The sequence below is a fragment of the Drosophila persimilis genome, unplaced genomic scaffold (assembly GCF_003286085.1).
Source record: "Drosophila persimilis strain 14011-0111.01,24,50 unplaced genomic scaffold, DperRS2 tig00000191-arrow-pilon, whole genome shotgun sequence".
Classification (NCBI taxonomy): Eukaryota; Metazoa; Arthropoda; class Insecta; order Diptera; family Drosophilidae; genus Drosophila; species Drosophila persimilis.
In genome coordinates this window covers 13,521,722-13,538,999 of record NW_020825298.1, presented here as the reverse complement: position 1 = coordinate 13,538,999, position 17,278 = coordinate 13,521,722, and the positions used below count along the sequence as shown (strand labels likewise).

Sequence of the window (17,278 nt, the reverse complement as noted above, 5' to 3'; positions counted from 1 at the left end):
ATTAAACATGACATTCAGTTCTTTGATAATATAATTATCCACTACAGCTATTTTTGCACCATTTTCGTTTTTAAGGAATGTCCGGGATGAGTTGCATCGTTTGGGTTCCTATATCCATATTTAGTGCTCTCGGTCCTCAGTCCATACATCTTATTATGGCATGAAATGTTTTCCTGTTCAATGTTTTCCTTTTCATTAAAAAAAATATCAATTAAAAGTCCTTTATTTTACAAAATACAATATTGACGACCAAATAATAAATAATTGAAAAATCAAATTTTCTTTAAATTTTTTTATTGAACAGTGTTAACAATGAATACATCCCTTATGTTGGAATCATATGTTAAATAGTTTAGTTTTTATTTAACCTGAAAGATGCAGTATGTGAATGAAAATGGAGTAAATTGCTTCTCGCCGAAAAATTGTCAACTCTGAATTCATATCTCCTCTTCGATTTCCTCGAAGTTTTAATTTTTGAAAGCCATGAAAAATTCTCTATAAAAAGCTGACATCAAATTTGTAAAATGTTTAATTTTGCTACATGATTTTGGATGAGGTCCTAGGGTGCGTAATACCAAAGACTATACAATACCAAGATGTTGCATGAGCGACCAAAAAGCTGTTCTATGGCGGGTCCTAACACTAGAACCCAAAGGGCACGAGGGAGCGCGCGGGGTTTCAATTCCCTTTTCGCCTGTACTTTGTCTCTACCGCGACCCCGCTGCCCATCGGTTTCGTCTGTTCGGCAATTCTGGACTCTCGAGCCTCAGCACCGTCGAAGCGGTGGTCGCGGATCGCCGATGCTTTGGAGCGGCACAGTGGGAAAATTCGATTGGAAAATTCTCTATTAGATGCGTACATTAAATTTATCTAAAGCACTCATACAATTTTTTTACTATTTCGGCTGAGTCCCCACTGTGCCGCGCCAAAGACATCAGCGACCACGCTGCCCTACGGTCTCGGCACGCAGACGATTCATATTTTGTTTTTGTATTCTTTCTCTCGAGACACACCGACTCGACGCTGACCGAGTCATTGACGAAGCCGAGTAGCATTTCGGAGGCGAAGGTAGCGTAAAAGAGAATTGAAGTAATAGCCCCGCGCGCCCGTACCATGAAGCGTCAAACGAAAATTGAAAAAGAATTCGTTCCTCATGCAACATCTTGGTATTGTATAGTCTTTGGTAATACCTTTGCTTCCGTGCAGTATTTAAAGAATTTTCTAGCGCTTTCAAAAATGAAAAATTCAAGGTAATCGGAATTTAAGAATTTAGTTCACATATGTTGAACAAAAGCTAGATTTAGTTGCATAATACGCGATCTGCTCCAAAAACGGTTTATGTGATGAATGTACGTGCTAGAGCTTTAAATATCCTGGAGTACTTGAAACTCGCATAAGCGGATTACCACAGATAACATCATTTTTTGTGTAGGATCGAGACATTCTATTAGGCTGGACGATAAAAAAGTGTATAGTTTGAGTACATAAGATGTAGTATAGTAAAGAAATGTTTTACCTGAGTAGGAATTTGAACGTCCCCAAACAGGAGATCTTGTCTCTTAGCGGTTCGGCTGCGTATTTTGGAAGTCTTATCCGGCAAGCTACCAGTAAAATAATACAAAAATATGTTTTATTTTTAATATCACTTTGCATGCGTATTTTCAAGAAAAGTGTGTGGTATAGCGAGAGTTTATATTAGTCGCAAAAGTAAAGTAATTATATAAGCTCAGTACCATCCCATTGAATACAAACGAACATAAACACACTCACATACTGTCTCATGCTGCGAGCTCTCTCGTTCTCATAAACTCACCCTCGGATGTAACACCCAGAAGGAAGCATCTCCAACTGCATAGTGTGGAGTCTCACTTAATTAGGTTTGTTTTTAATGCTTACCACACCCTCTTACGCATCCCCGAATCGCACAACTTTGCGACTGCCACAATTTTGAAGTTAGATTAGTTCAAATTATTTAGTCATAATGAATCGCGCTCTAAGCTACTAGACTCGTATTTGTTACAATATGATCTCACTCATAGATTTGGTGGAACTCATATACAATAATTCAGTTACCATGGTAAAATAAATAGTATTTAAGTTTATACTCTTACGTGTCGATTCCAGGTGATGGGGTTCTACTACTTGTTTCTGGGTTATCTTTATGTGCAGAATCTTCAAATATATCCTCTTTTGGTATATCATATGTTCCAGTACTTAATAATGACTTTTGCGAACTGTGCCATAATGTATTTGTATTACTTTTAAGATTTAAAGAAAGAAACATATCAGACATATGCACATTACTGTTTTGCGACAGAAAATGTTGTAATATCTGCTGTTGAATGTTATTTTCTTGTTGAGCTTCTTGTAGTAGGGATTCATTTTCCTGTAAATGGGTCTCCGTTATGGCCAAATTACATGTAAGTATAATAGCACTGTCGGAAAGCTTTTGAAGAACATATTTTGCTTCTTCAACTGTTTTTATATTATCCAAAAAATTCTGGATCTTATATATGCCACTCTGTGCAGATTCTTTGCTGTCTTCAAATTCCATAATGGCTTGCTGTACATGTTCTATAGTTTCTTGTAAATACCTAATGTTGGTCTTTAAACTGTCTTGTTCATTGAAGTCTTCAGATTTCTTATCCGCATTTTGGCAATTTTGCATTATATTTAGCTCACGACAACGATCTTCTCGTTCCAATATTAAACGTTGCAATTCGTTTTCTAATTGTGTGATTAGTTGCCTTGTTCTGGCTGCGTGTAATATAAAGCGATACAACTTTTCCCATTGCTGCTGGGTGGATCGAGACTTTGAGCTCTCAAACTTCCCGACTTTTGATATTAAATTGGAAGCCCCTTTTTGGCTTAGCCGGCCTCTTTGACTTTTACGGAGGGCAATTACCTCTTCAGTTTTTCGCTTTATCATTTGATCCTTGGCATTCATTTGTTCTTTTAAAGATAATAATGCATTTTTTTGGCGACGTTGATCCTCTTGTAATTTCGAAATTTTTTTCGATTTTTTAGTGTCCTCTTCTTTGTGTCGACTAGATTGTTCTGAAATTGATTTCATCAATTTAACCTGGAAATATAAAGAAATATCGTATTTTCAATAAAAATTGTTTTAATCAGACGTATACAATTCTCTTACTTTTGTGAACTTCAACTTTTCAAGTTCGACTCGCAAGGTATTTATTCTAACGCTTTGGGATTTAAGTTCTCTGTGTTGTCGAATATGTTCCGTCTGTGCGTGCTGTAATCTTTTGAGCTCACCTTGCATATTTGTTATCTTACGTTCATATTCTGTTTTCATTTTCCTTATAGATTCTTTTGATTGTACTGATGTAGATGAAACTAAAACATAGACAGTTTTATTAATTTTGCATTTTATATCTTTGAACTTATTTACACATACCCATATTTGTCAAGAACTCATCTCGTTCGTTTTGAGTGTTCAAAATTTTACAATTTAGCACAGTAAGTTTTTCTTCATAGTGGCGACGCATGAGTTCTATTCTTTCCTGTGACAACTCAAGCTGCTCAATTAATTTACTTTTAATTTCAATGTCCGAGTTAATGTCATGCAAGTCTGCTACCACTCCTTCTTCTACGATAAAAATATAAATTGGAAAAATGTCAAAAATATTTGATATGCGACATTACCTTCCGAATCGCTACTGGAATTTTCAGATTCATCCAATCTGAGATTCTGGTTTTGTATTCCTGGTAAGGATTGTGACATTAATAACTCCTTGTCCCTTTCCAAGCCTTTTTTTGCCAAGTCTATAATATTTCCTTGCTCTTCTAAGATACAAAATGTGAAAAGAGTTATAAATTTTATGAGTTGAATAAAAACAAAAAGGAGGGCGATATTCGGACGCCGAAACTTTTGAGTTGGAAGAACTATTGGAACTATTTCCCTAGGCTGACTCTTCGATCTCGCTCATACACACTTAAGCTTACCATTATAGACATTCTTATGAGGTTGTTGCCATTTTCCAATATAAGCTTTCAGTTGGTTTTGCATTTCTTTAGATTCTATTAATTTAGCTTTTAGTTTTTCGATTTCTTTTATATAATGTTCAACAATATTATTTTTATCTAAATCTAAATTTGTGTCATTTGACCATTTATTTAAATCCTTTTCTAGTTGTAGATGTGCATTTCGTTCAGTTAGCGTGTTAATTGTCTCTTGCATTGATTTGAGACGTTGCTTCAACCGTTTATTTTCTGATAAAAGCAGGATATTTTCATTAAATGTGTCCGAGCGTGTTGCATTTCCGTCGCAATCCACTACCAGTTTACCCTAAAAATAATAAAAAATTTCGTTGTTTTTAATTAAAACATGTTTGTACGGACGCTATGTAAACATCGAATAACATTAAAAGAAATCACCCGATTTTCAAATATGAGGTTCTTAAATTAATTTGGTCCTTTAGAATGTATTATGTCTAATTTTAGAACACAATACCAAATAAGTGTTCACCTTTATTGGAAAGGTATACCTTCCAAAGCGCGTGTAGGCGATGCAATCTATGATGCGTGAGAGCACTACACAAACAAGAACGATGATCCAAAGCAGACTGATCACTAGTGATCAACACAATTCCCTATTTTCGAAACACTTATTTATCTCGCATGCTATCTTTCTTTTGCAGTCTGGAATTGTCTTGAAGTCTGGTGGAGCATGCGAATATTTGTCTATGAGAATTTTTTTAAATTACCTGTTTATATTCTAGTAATTCCATTTGTAAAGCTGAGACATCTCTTCTCAGTTGTGAAATGGTTCGTGAGCTTTGATCTTTATTTATTTGAACTTTGTTCTTAATATTCCTCGCTCGGTTTGCATACTTTAATGTATTTAATGTTTCCATAAAGTCCCGATCGCTTGGCGATATGCATGCAATCATTAAAGTCCGACTGTTTCCACCTAAGGAGTCTTGAAGGAGCCGTGTTAACTTGGAGTCCCGATAAGGTACATGTAAAGCTCTCTTGGACTTATCACCAAGCGCTGATATACAATTTCCTAGGGATAAAAGTCCACAATTAATAGAGATGCCTTCACGTGCACGTTCTCCCGTAGCCAAAGTCCGTTTAAGACGTTCAGAACCCGCCAAATCGACAAAATGAAATTTCGAAGTCAAAGTTTCAAGATCGTTATCTAAAACATTGTTTGTAGGCGTAAGTAAACGCTGCCTGCGGACAAATATTGTAAACAATGCATGTGATCGTGATGACTGATCATTCATTTTCGTTGATGCAGTAGTGCGTGCTAAAGCACCTTGCTGAAGGAACCTGTAATATACGTATATTAATAGGGTACAAGCCAAAATCATAGTGCTACGAACTTTAGTGTCGAAAGGACAGAAGAATCTAAAAGAGCCGAGACTGCCAGATAAATAAGTTGAGAGGGTACTCACTTTAATGCATCTTGGGGATGGTTAATTGGCTTTATAGATGCGCCTGTTATTTCGATTTGTCCATTGGCAGCTTCATGAATTTTAAAGGTTGTGTTCTTATTAAATGGGTCTAAGAGATCGAAAATGTCCTCATTATACAACTCTATGTATTGGACCGCAAGGCTGAACTGTGGACTTCCAATGGCAGACGTCTCATTATTTGCAGTAGTTTCGAAATCTTCGATACCAGAAAATATGTGTTGCACTGCTCTAGGTATAATCCCAAGTTGAATGTCATCGTATTCACGGTCAAACCCAGTCCCCATTGTATATGTTTTTCCCGACCCCGTTTGTCCGTATGCTAGTACTGTAGCATTATAGCCTTGCAAGGTACTCTCAACCAATGGCTCCACGCTTTCTTTGTATATTTGACCCTGAGGAAGAGGTTTGAATTTGTATTGAAAGCATAACGAATTAACTAAAACCAAACTACCTGATTTGAACAAGTATCATAGACATAGTCAAAAGTGAAGGCTTTGTCCGATCCAAGAAGAATTTGAGGCTCTCCAATAGCTACTGTTGTACAAATACGGCACATATCGATGAGCTCTCTCGAGTTTTGAGGTCGAATTCTGAAATACAAAAAGAAAAAACATTGTTTTTATATCAAAAATAATATTATTTATACAGTCACGTCGTAACATGCAAATAAATGGCAACGCAAAATATCGTTGCGTCTAACAGCACTGGCGATAAGAGATCGCGCATAGATTGGTAACAAGTTTTTTTTTGTGATTGGCACATTATAGTCTTTATAGTCGCTAGTTATTATACTTTGTTTGTTTCATTATACTGCCCTGAGCTCGTCAAATTCAAGTGTTCTTGAGCGGGCCATAGTGCGACAGAAGATTTAGTTGGCCATCTTCACTAGAACTTCTCTCCCCCAACGAATCAATGTTGGGATGGGCTTAGTCCCAGCCGCGATCGAGTTCAAGAGTCCAGACTGAATGCTGTCTGGTCAAGACGATTGGATGAAAGCTATCAAAGTTCATTGAATATCCTAAGTGTGGTCCAGAAGTAGATAGAGGTGGCTCTTTCAGCTAGAGCTTAACGGCTGTATCAGAGCGGATTGTCACGGATATGGATTTCTGCATCACCAGGGTGCGCTTGTACGCAAGCACGAACGCACACGGTTTGTTAAGTGGAGATCCTCCATTGAAATTTGTAACATCGAACGTAACGGAATTTCAAGGCAAAATGCGATATTTAAAGGTTTGATCAAACGGCTGCACATAAGCCGTTTATTCATAGATTTTGACAAACGATACCTTTAACAACGCAAAATTCATGTAACTTTACCAGAAAAATACAAAACCACAAGAAATAATTTGATTTCGACACTTCCGAGTTTTCAAAGTCGAAGTTTCGTTAACAAATACCACAAAAAATGTTCAATTTGAAAGCTTAATATTTTCTAAACGATAGTGTTCGGGTCAGATTTATAGCTTCATTTGTTCAATACAACCAGGACAAGATACTTAAGCTATGTGAAAAAAACAGGGGTTTATCTTTAATTTCTGGATTCTAGATTTAATTTCTGGAGGTGATATCTCGGGTGGTAGTACTTTGTGAGATACCCCGTTGGTTGGAATGTCGTGTTCATTAACCGCAATGGACTAAAAATTCACAAAAATTTCCGATCATTTTGAAAGGTACACAGTTACGGTCTAGACCGCACTGCGGTCGCCACCGACCGCCTTAACTTAACCTAAACATACCGTTTTTAGCTTTAAAGAGTATTTTGTTAGGGCTATTATTACATCTTTAAACTCACCTTACAGCCACACGCACTGAACTGTCCTTATTTATGGGGTCTTCTTCGGAAATCATAGCTAAATTTTACCTACAATTAAATGTTGATTAATTAGACGCATTGAAAATAAAAGAAACAGAATAATAATATCACCGAACGCGCGTCGTTCCTGATATACGCGGTACTCTGTCAAGAAGGAACCTAATGATCCCATTATCCCCTAGTACGGTTTCCGAACCAGACCTAGATCTAGCCAAGATATCCCTGAGCCCCGATGACAGTTAGCGAGCGTATTCCAGCACCGCACAAGATTCACCAGAATCCCCATAGATGGTCTATATCAGCACAGTCCCCGAACACGGTTTCTAAACCACCGACCGACTTAATCTTAGAGCTAGAGCAACCGGGTTTTATCTGTGGTACTACTATAAAATAACACTGAATCAAACAATGAAATTATGAAGCGCCAAAGCGACCCAACTCGACAACGGATCTAAACATTAATTGGGCATTGTTTAATGTATCGTTTGTAAAAATTCGCCTTTACCCCTAGCAATATTGTTCGGTACGATGTGATCCAAATTCAGAAATCTGGTTATCTTGTATCTTAAGACCTCTTCACAGCGCAGATTTTGCCTACTTATGGGCGGAATACACTTGTTTTAGTATGATGTCACAGTAGTCTGAACACTAAATTTGGTTGCTAATTTTGTTTGCGAGATCTATGCGCTCATCAAGACGGACAGAAACGGCAGGCCATATCGACTCGGTTACTGATGATGATGATGAACAATATAATCATACGTTTACAAACTGTATTAAACATTTATCTTTTACTTCTGAATACACCTTATAAGAAGGCTAAATATTAAGTCGTTTTTTATATTGGTTTTCGGATCTGGGAATAAGAATAAATGGATCTGGAAACAATATTACTGCAAACCATAAGTAGATCTTTTACTGCCAATTCTATAGATTGACCTTTAAAAGTCGTTAACGTAAAGTAAAGACGTATTTGTACAATTTTCAAACTTCAAAGACTGTGGACCTAAATGTACATACATACATGTATGTAGGATGAACATGTTGATATGTAATATGTATATACATATGTACACATTTATCGATGTGTATGTAATATCTTGGGAGTAAACAATGATTTTTAATGTAACAGGTGCGAGTTAAGTTCAAATTTTAAGAAGTTCCTTTACATACCTGCGAAAGACTATTATTGTATGATTTCAATGCATACGAAATAAATTAATTTAATAAAAGCTGTGAGCTGACTTCCTAGTTATAACAAACACATGCATAAAAACATAGATTTGTTTGGAAGGTTGATCAAGATCGATTTACCGTTGACAGTTCACAATAGTGATAGTGATCGATATCTCTCAAATAGCAACCCTCGGTGGGGTAAATTTAGCTTTTTCCCACAATGCACATCTACGTGGAACGGTGAGAAATTCTGACATATGTGGAGCACCAAATTTCACTGGCTTCATTTACCTGGATGATGAAAATAACAATAACAAAGTTTTTTTTAATGAGATGTAAGATGTTATAAAAGCTTAAGTGAATAGCTTGGCGATTTTATTAACTATAATAAACTATACATATGTGTACAAGATTACGTCACTCCTTATCCCTTAAACAATTCTGGTGCTCCTCCTATGCGTTGTGCTGCTGGAGCATTTCCCGACCAATCTCTAGAATGAAGTGATTTTTGTAGATTTCGAGGAGCTCCCACAACATGCGTGTAATTGTGCTGCTTCTTTTAATTGTTGCAAGACACCTATCATAGAAAAATATATGTATATAAAAACTTAATTTTATAACAGTTTTGCTGTCTCTATTTTGTTCTGTTTCTCGTTTTCATTTTGTTTATTTTGGTTGTGTACGATTTAAAATGTAAAATACGCTTTGAAATATTTTTAGGCGCGAACTTTTTTGTTTGGCCAATCATTGCTCTTTAGGGTAATAAACTACTGTATGAATGTCTTATAGAAACTTGCGAGCTAGGATTATCCTAGATGGATAGTGGACTAACTTTTACAAGTAACCTTTCGGGAACACATAAATAGAGAGTGGAACACAGTAAGCTTTAAACGGGAAAACGGGAGCATCTAAAAGCGAAGAGTTCTTTCCGAAAACCTAATCCGCAAAAGTATGTGTAAACCAGAGCTTGCCTGTATATTTCAAGGCCGAACACAGAGGAAAATGGCGGAAAACAAGCAAGCCAGCCTATATATGGCGAATAGCGAGAAAAGCGAGTGCCATTCATTAACTTAGTTTGCTTTAAACAAACTGGTAAGCAACACACACTGACTGTGTAACAGTAAAGCACGCACACCAATACACACTAGAATTTACTGAAAAATATGTCACTTTTTGACAGCACATCAATGACAAATATTTGCAAAATGAGAGCACCTACAAATCAAAACGGATCGTTTTGGTGGAACACGCAAAAGTAATGGACACCCGGGGCTCCCTTTATTTCTATATCCTGCTTTAATCTTATCAGGCCTAAAAATTTTATTTAAAAAAATCTCGCTCGAAAATATCGTATGCGTAACAGTTCAAAATTGGCTCCAGGGGATCGATGCGAAAGATTGTTGGTGTAACTTCCATTGAAGGCTAAGTGAATACATTTATTCTGAAAGTTTAAAAAGTAATCTAAAAAAAATTCGTTCAGATGGACTTAAATATCGACTGATCAGTTGCCAACAGATAATTAGTCAAAACTACAGCAACACCAATTCAGTTGCAGGAATACCCATGCTTGTATTACACTTTAGAATCGTTCATTTTTAATAAATGGTTTTTGGTGCCATCCGGTCACACATTTATTATTTCGTCGTGCACTTCTAAAGAAACGAAACTAAATCAATTAAAAACTAAACATGGATCATTTCAGTTTTGGAGGAGCAGACTTAACGAGGGGACAGATTTTTCAAGTCATAATACGTTTATCTGTTGCTTCAATGGTTACATATTATTCTGTTAAATGGATGATGAACCAGCTGGACCCTACCAGTAAAAACAAAAAAAAGGCCAAAGGCCTTGCAGAAGAACAATTAAAAAGGTATATATTTTTGTATTTGAAGTAAATGTTATTTTGTATTACTCTCTTGATTTCATAGGTTAAGTGAAAATGATGGATTGAAAATAAATGCCCATGACTTTAATGACTACGAATTGATGATTGCGTCACACCTTGTTGTTCCAGCTGACATTACAGTCGGGTGGAGCGATATTGCAGGATTGAATTTGATTGTTCAGGAGCTTCGTGAATCTGTTGTTTTGCCAGTTCAACACAAAGATTTGTTCAAAAGCTCAAAATTGTGGCAGGCCCCAAAAGGTGTACTTCTTCACGGGCCACCCGGTTGCGGAAAAACTTTAATAGCGAAAGCCACTGCAAAAGAGGCTGGGATGCGCTTTATCAATCTGGACGTAGCCATTCTAACTGATAAATGGTACGGGGAATCTCAAAAACTTACGTCTGCTGTTTTCTCACTAGCTGCAAAAATCGAACCTTGTATAATATTCATTGATGAAATCGATTCGTTCCTTCGGGCCCGTAATTTAAATGACCACGAGGCCACCGCAATGATGAAAACTCAGTTTATGATGTTATGGGATGGTCTAAGCACAAATACCAACTCGACCGTGATTGTAATGGGCGCAACAAACAGACCACAGGATTTAGACAAGGCTATTGTTCGCCGAATGCCAGCACAATTTCACATTGGTCTTCCATCTGAAACCCAGCGAACAGAAATACTAAAATTGATATTAGAGTCTGAGGAAGTAAGTCCGGATGTTGACTTAAATCGTTTGTCTAAGCTCACCAACGGGTTTTCAGGTTCAGATCTTCGAGAAATGTGTCGAAACGCATCAGTTTTTAGAATGAGACAACTAATTGAGGTTAAAAATAATTCAGGCTCTAGTATATCCGTCATAGACAAGACAAATTTAAAAATTACAATGGATGATTTGCTGAGCTCACATCTAAAAATTAAGGAGTCTAAAATGCACACCGGTAGTTTGTTTTTAGAAAATAGAATTGATCTAGATTAAGTTAAATACCACATATTATATGGTAAATAAAGCCATCACCGAAATCATTACCCACATTCATACGAATTTGATGTACTTATATTCTTTTTGACTTTAACCATTCCTTTAGTTGAGGGTTTTCAATTGCCTCGATTATCGTCGTTTGAATCACACTGTTCATCAGTTTCTTGACGGACAACCGCGTACCGTGGCAAAGTTTCATATGATTCAGATTCCGCAATATCATTATAATCGATCTGTACTATGTGGTAAACCACGCTTCTGCATTTAACCGAGTACATTAGACCTCGGAGTTAGCCAAAAACCTTCTGCTTAACGATTTAATTCATGATTACTCTGATCTTTTGTTTGAATACTCGTACCATTCCGACGCAACAATTACCACTGCGACTTCATTGATAGTTGGAGCATTGAATTGTCTTGCTTGGTCAACCGGTTTCCATAGAGCAGGTGACAGGTGACTTCGGGAGAACTCGAGACAAGAAGGAAAATGCAGGGCTTAATCCCTCTGCCCAAAGGAAATCTCCCCGTAGCAACCATCAGGATTCCGGCCGGATGTCCTACTTGAACAAGTTAGAGAAAAACTGGAAGTTCGTTTGCAAGACCCTAATAACCCGCCAGAGCAATCTGAGAAGATGCGAAAGGAAGTGAATCGTAGCAGAGAGTGCCTAAAGTAGGCAATGTAATTCGCAAAGTAATTCTTTACGGTGATCCCGCGGAGGGGCAGGCCAGTTCGTTGAATGGCACGAGTCAGTCACGTCTCTTAGAGATTCGCACCCACCATGGCATATCGATAGAAAAAAACACACTCAACCCCCCTTTGATGAAAATGGAAATTTTTATGAGCCATATTTTTTAATATACTGAAGAAGAAATTTATTTTGGAAAGAGTTCATGGAATGTATAATATTTTTTCTATCTTAAATCGACTTGTCCTTTTTACTGGAGATCATATGGTATGCCAATTATATAAATATATACCCGTGCTTCCATTTTCACTTAGCCATTTGATCCAAATAATTTAAATTAATTTTCGATACTCAAAACTGTTCGATTACCAATTAACAATTTGTATTTACCTTCTGGCGTAAACCTCACTTAACGTACCACACCACAACATCTGAGGCTTGGTTAAACAAATATTTGTGTTAGATTTCCCACTAGAACTAAATTGTACTATTACAATTAGTTTCCATCAAATAAAAACAAATTTTGTATGTTATTTAGATGCACATTATTAAAATTTTTTTCCGATTTTAAACCGATTTTGATAATATTGAAAAAGTGAAATTGGAAACACGTCGGATAATCATTTTGTTCTCAATGAGAGATTTTTGTATTTTATAAATATCTGTTCAATTTGACTTCGCAATAGATCAGTTTTCTTTTGTTATTATAAATGATCAATAGATGCCGAGTTCAAGTTACTTCCACCCAGCTGATTATGAGCTATCATTAATATGTCCTTTTTTTCTTTTGGGAAGCGTAATTCCCGACCAGCCATACGAGAAGTCTCTAGCTCGCGCTCGGCCAAAAGCAACTCCCTTCGGATAACGCCAGGGCTATCATGTTCACGAGCTATCCAATCTAAAGACATCTGTGCACGCATTTCGTCATCTAGACTGCGGTTTGAATAGTGCGCCACTACTTCTTGCCTTGAACACTGACGTTCTCGCATTGCCTTTAAAGACCCATTCCAATGCAGGAGCTGGAATACAGTCATCAATTCTTGGAATTCCAACATGGTTCTTCCCTTATTTGCTTCCAGCATAAACCTAAATTAAAATAGGAATTGTTAAGTTAGTGATCGGATGTCGAATTACCCTTGCAGATGTATTTTTATGCTAAAAAAATTAGCTTCGGAGACCCGAATTTTATATTTGTAGATATATGCCGCATTCTTTTTTTCTTTTTGTCTAGAGAACATAGAGAGAAAGAAAGAAATCACAACGGCTAATTATAATCTTCCACGAGGAAATGAGCGTGTGGATGGGGCTATAATAACGATTAGATCTGTTAGATGTGATAATTCTCTTTAATACTATAATAAATTTTCGGCTTTCTCGTATCTGTGGATGCCACAAATTTCCGTACGAAATTTTTAAATTCGCTTGTGTGATATCACAAGACCTGGTTCCTCTGGATCTTACAGTCTCTAAGATTTAGACGCTCATCAAAACGGACGGACAGACAGAAATGACTACTCTTTTTTTGTAGCGGATCAAGAATATATATACTTTTTGGGGTCGGAAACGTTTCCTTCTGGGAGTCACATGCGTCCGCATACACTACAAAACTAATACTATATCTCTCAGCTCTTCGAGTACCGGGTATAAAAAGTTAGATCATCAAATGTCATATATAAGAACTGAGTATAGAGTAGTACAGCGGGTCTGCCAAGCTATCGTTTTTAATCAACATTGTTTTTGGTGATGATGTGTTATTTAATACACAATCCGTAATAGTAAGGCATTAAAAAATTATAATATAATAAGTTATTGATTTCTTAATAAATACAATTCTGCATGAGTATAGGAAATATATTCTTTGGAATTCATTTTACCTGAAAGCTTCGATTCCAGATTCTGTCCCTTCATTGCCTTGTAGTGTTGTTTTAAAGGAAGCACGTGCATCCTGTACTGCCTTCAAAATAAACTCGTCGCTAATTCGACGCGACGGATGTTCATTAAATACGGAGTTCATTAAAGCAATTTTAGCCGAGCTACGTCTTGCTTCCGCCTTTGTTGGACAGTTCTAAAATCAAATCACAGTATAAAGTTTTCTTCTTATATAAAAAATGCTATGTACCTGAAAGCTACCAAAGCAACTACCCCCAGGCAGTGTTACGAAACATACATAAGGCTGGCTATTGGACGGAATCGATTCGTATATTACAAGTGCGCCGTTTTTAAGGTCCGCTCCTCGTGACTGTTTCATTTGCCAAAATTCTTGAAGTGCTTCCACTACATTTACTAAAACACATGACATTCTTATATAAGCAGACATTTTCATACAAACTTTTAAATTCAAGCGTACCTCTATAATCTCTATCTTCGTAAAATCCAGTTACCGTGGGTAAAACCCAAAAGGGTTCCTCAGGGTATACCATTATGAAGATACTTAAGTATGTATTATATTGAGAAAAGAATAAATAAATTTGTATTAAATATTATTACAAAACAATTAATAATACTATTTGTTCTACACGGTGATCTTTCAATGACCAGCATTCAATTCTGATCATTCATACTATGTATATACATATGTACGTAGTTCGTTGAAAATTCACAAATTATACAAATTAAGCCATTACAAAATCGACTTCAAACATATATGTATGTATGCCTTAATACTTCTCTTAAAAAAAACTTCTTAGATCGCGATTCAGCAATTTGTTAGTTATCAGCTTTTGATGCTGATCAAGAATATATGGGGTCAGAAATGGTTCCCTCTGGGTTTTACTCCCAGTATGCAGTACAAGTGGGCAGTACAAGACCTAAGGTAGTCTCTTAACATGGTTATGCATGGTGGTGAAATCATAATGCTGTGAGGAATGCTTTTCCCATGCTCGGGTATTGGTCATATGCATACATTGTGTAGAGAAAACAATTTTTTCCTCCCGTACTCGACAGTAACATTCTGAATGCCACTACAGTGGGAGATCCAGCGGGATTATGACCCGAAGCACTCTTTAATACCAAGACCAAGAAATGGTTCCTGCAAAAAATATGTTCCTCTGATGGAATGGCCTTAACAGAAGGGATAGACATCGACTGAAATTTTTTGGCACGACCCAACACGGCACGAAACATGCACTACCATGCACTGCTATAATATACGGCTATAAATATATAATCCGATTTGAACGATATATGGTATAGCTGCCATAGAAACCATCGACCAAATATCGTATTTTAAAACTTTGAGCCCAAGTCCGCACCTCTAAACGTTGTCGCAACGGGCTATAACTTTCTATTTTATTTTTTAATACCAAAAGATACCTCTTTGGACCCTGAGACCTTAGATTCAGACAAATTTTTTGTTCGCTCACACAAATAAGCGCAAAACTAATGCACACATACAATTTTTTTGTTGTGATATAGCCACGTCTTTAAAGATACATATGAAAGTCCATGACCATATGTACATACATATGTACATATATACCCTACACTTGTACATTTATGCTGGATGTATGCAAGTTTGTTGCTCAAGTCTTTTGTTTAAGACCTTTTGATTTACACATTTGTATCTGGAATAGGGGCGTGCAACCAAATATTGCTATACTTATTTAATTATAAATTATGAGTAGGCACTGGTTATGCGGGGCTGGTTAAAACCCATGAATATTCACTTATCAACATATAGTGTGTGTATAATTATTTCTGCACATTAATCCACGTCCATAATAAAGCTTTAAAAAAATAATACTTGAAAAATACATACATATCTACTTAATTAAACATTCATATGTAGATTTATCACTTCTAACTATATCATTGAACAGTAAAAGTCACCTTCAGGTGAGAAAACATTGAAACAGGTTAGACTTCAAGTCAAAATTGTAACTGAATTCGTCATTGTAGTTGTGCAAAGGTTATTATGTTCATATGGTATAAGGAAAATATAGTTAGAAACCAGGGTACTCACGTAGGTGTTTAATGGCTGATTTAATTAAAGCCTGCAAATTAGGAATTGATGAAATGATTTAAATGGCTCGAGTTAACACAGCAGCGATAGATGAAATTTTAATCATACATGTTTTAAATTGTCATATTTTTCTATTTGTTTACAAATTGATTCGGTTAAAATGACCATTTTTTACATTTTCTGAAGCAGTAAAAATACAAACTCAGCGGAAAATAAGCAATAAGCAATATGGTTTGACTTCCATGTAAATTAATATACCTAACTAACAAATTATAAATTTATCTTCATTATTTTCGCGGCCTGCTTGGTAGCTTGGCTATTATGTTAGAATAAGAGAGACAGATAGTATGTCTCTCCTACCCCGTAAAATATCATCAGCTGTTTTTGTATTATTGATCGGTATTTCATTTATTCTGTCAAAACCACATAGCAAAACTTCATTGGCGAAATTGAGCGACATAGCCTTTTCAGCAGAGTAAATGTAGATAGCGAATTATTTTCAAATAATTACTCGTGTTTAATATATCATAAATATATTAAAAAATAATATATCTATTTTTATATATACATATATAATAACACACATGTATAACAAAAAAGGAATATATATATTTATATAAATATAATATATACTTAGTTTATAAATACTAATAAATAGGCTTTATTATGTTTGATGTAAAGAGAAGCAAACAGATGGGCCCGATGACGATGTTTAAGCGATAAAAGACGAAGTTTAAATTTAGTTTATAACAGTGCCAGTGAGTTCTCCTATGCAGACGACCCTCCCTCAAAACTTTCGTCGGATGATGGGGAAGATAAAAAGAGTGAATGCTACAATTAAGAGCGTAGGGCATGATCCCATTAGTAGTTTTAAGCTCAGCTAACCTGAGAACTCCCTATCTTCGAACGATCAGCTTTGTCAGCCTTCCTAGTGGCCACTTGAGGAGAGTTTAGTTCTCGTCGCCTACACTGAAACAAGGTAGCTCAGTTCTTCATTTGGCCCTTTTCTGAAGAATGATGAGGTACTCTTCCTACCAGCGGGACCAGAACGTCTGTTGCAGGAAGTTTACCCGCTTCCATCGGTCGAGAAGATTGAAGCTCATTCCGTCCACATCTGGTTATGCGAATGTATGAACAGGCACGTCTAAATCGCCGGGATTCTCTGAAATGGAAAGCTATGGTCTTGAGTTCACTATAGCAGTTATATGGCACACGAGTGTCCTTAGGTCATCCAAGCACAGAAAGGAACTGATGTTTGGCTGTATTCACCACAGCCTCCCAGAGCCGCCAACTCGTTCTTAGCTGCCACAAAGTTGGTTACGTTATCAACCCA

The 17,278-nt window shown here is 36.5% G+C and overlaps 3 protein-coding genes across 4 annotated transcripts; 1 reads left to right on the top strand and 2 right to left on the bottom strand.

The window, feature by feature from the left end:
• Positions 1-1,177: 1,177 nt before the first annotated feature.
• On the bottom strand, positions 1,178-8,066 carry LOC6588970 (kinesin-like protein KIF21A). Its single transcript, XM_026988881.1, has 12 exons — positions 8,050-8,066; positions 7,234-7,302; positions 5,893-6,031; positions 5,421-5,833; positions 4,725-5,295; positions 3,964-4,306; positions 3,664-3,804; positions 3,416-3,607; positions 3,152-3,354; positions 2,112-3,082; positions 1,517-1,601; positions 1,178-1,452 (listed from the first exon to the last, which is right to left on the bottom strand). Exons 2-12 carry the CDS (start codon positions 7,287-7,289, stop codon positions 1,357-1,359), a joined length of 3,210 nt encoding a protein of 1,069 aa, XP_026844682.1. The 5' UTR covers positions 7,290-7,302; positions 8,050-8,066; the 3' UTR covers positions 1,178-1,356.
• Positions 8,067-10,093: 2,027 nt separating this feature from the next.
• On the top strand, positions 10,094-11,351 carry LOC6588971 (ATPase family AAA domain-containing protein 1-B). Its single transcript, XM_002014298.2, has 2 exons — positions 10,094-10,300; positions 10,359-11,351. Exons 1-2 carry the CDS (start codon positions 10,119-10,121, stop codon positions 11,293-11,295), a joined length of 1,119 nt encoding a protein of 372 aa, XP_002014334.2. The 5' UTR covers positions 10,094-10,118; the 3' UTR covers positions 11,296-11,351.
• Positions 11,352-11,426: 75 nt separating this feature from the next.
• On the bottom strand, positions 11,427-15,759 carry LOC6588973 (protein limb expression 1 homolog). Of its 2 annotated transcripts, XM_002014300.2 has the most exons (4): positions 14,332-14,435; positions 14,104-14,267; positions 13,859-14,049; positions 11,427-13,070 (listed from the first exon to the last, which is right to left on the bottom strand). In XM_002014300.2, exons 1-4 carry the CDS (start codon positions 14,402-14,404, stop codon positions 12,689-12,691), a joined length of 810 nt encoding a protein of 269 aa, XP_002014336.1. In that variant the 5' UTR covers positions 14,405-14,435; the 3' UTR covers positions 11,427-12,688. The 2 variants fall into 2 exon arrangements, with proteins under 2 accessions (XP_002014336.1, XP_026844214.1); XM_026988413.1 differs by lacking the exons at positions 14,104-14,267; positions 14,332-14,435 and adding an exon at positions 15,742-15,759.
• Positions 15,760-17,278: the final 1,519 nt, after the last annotated feature.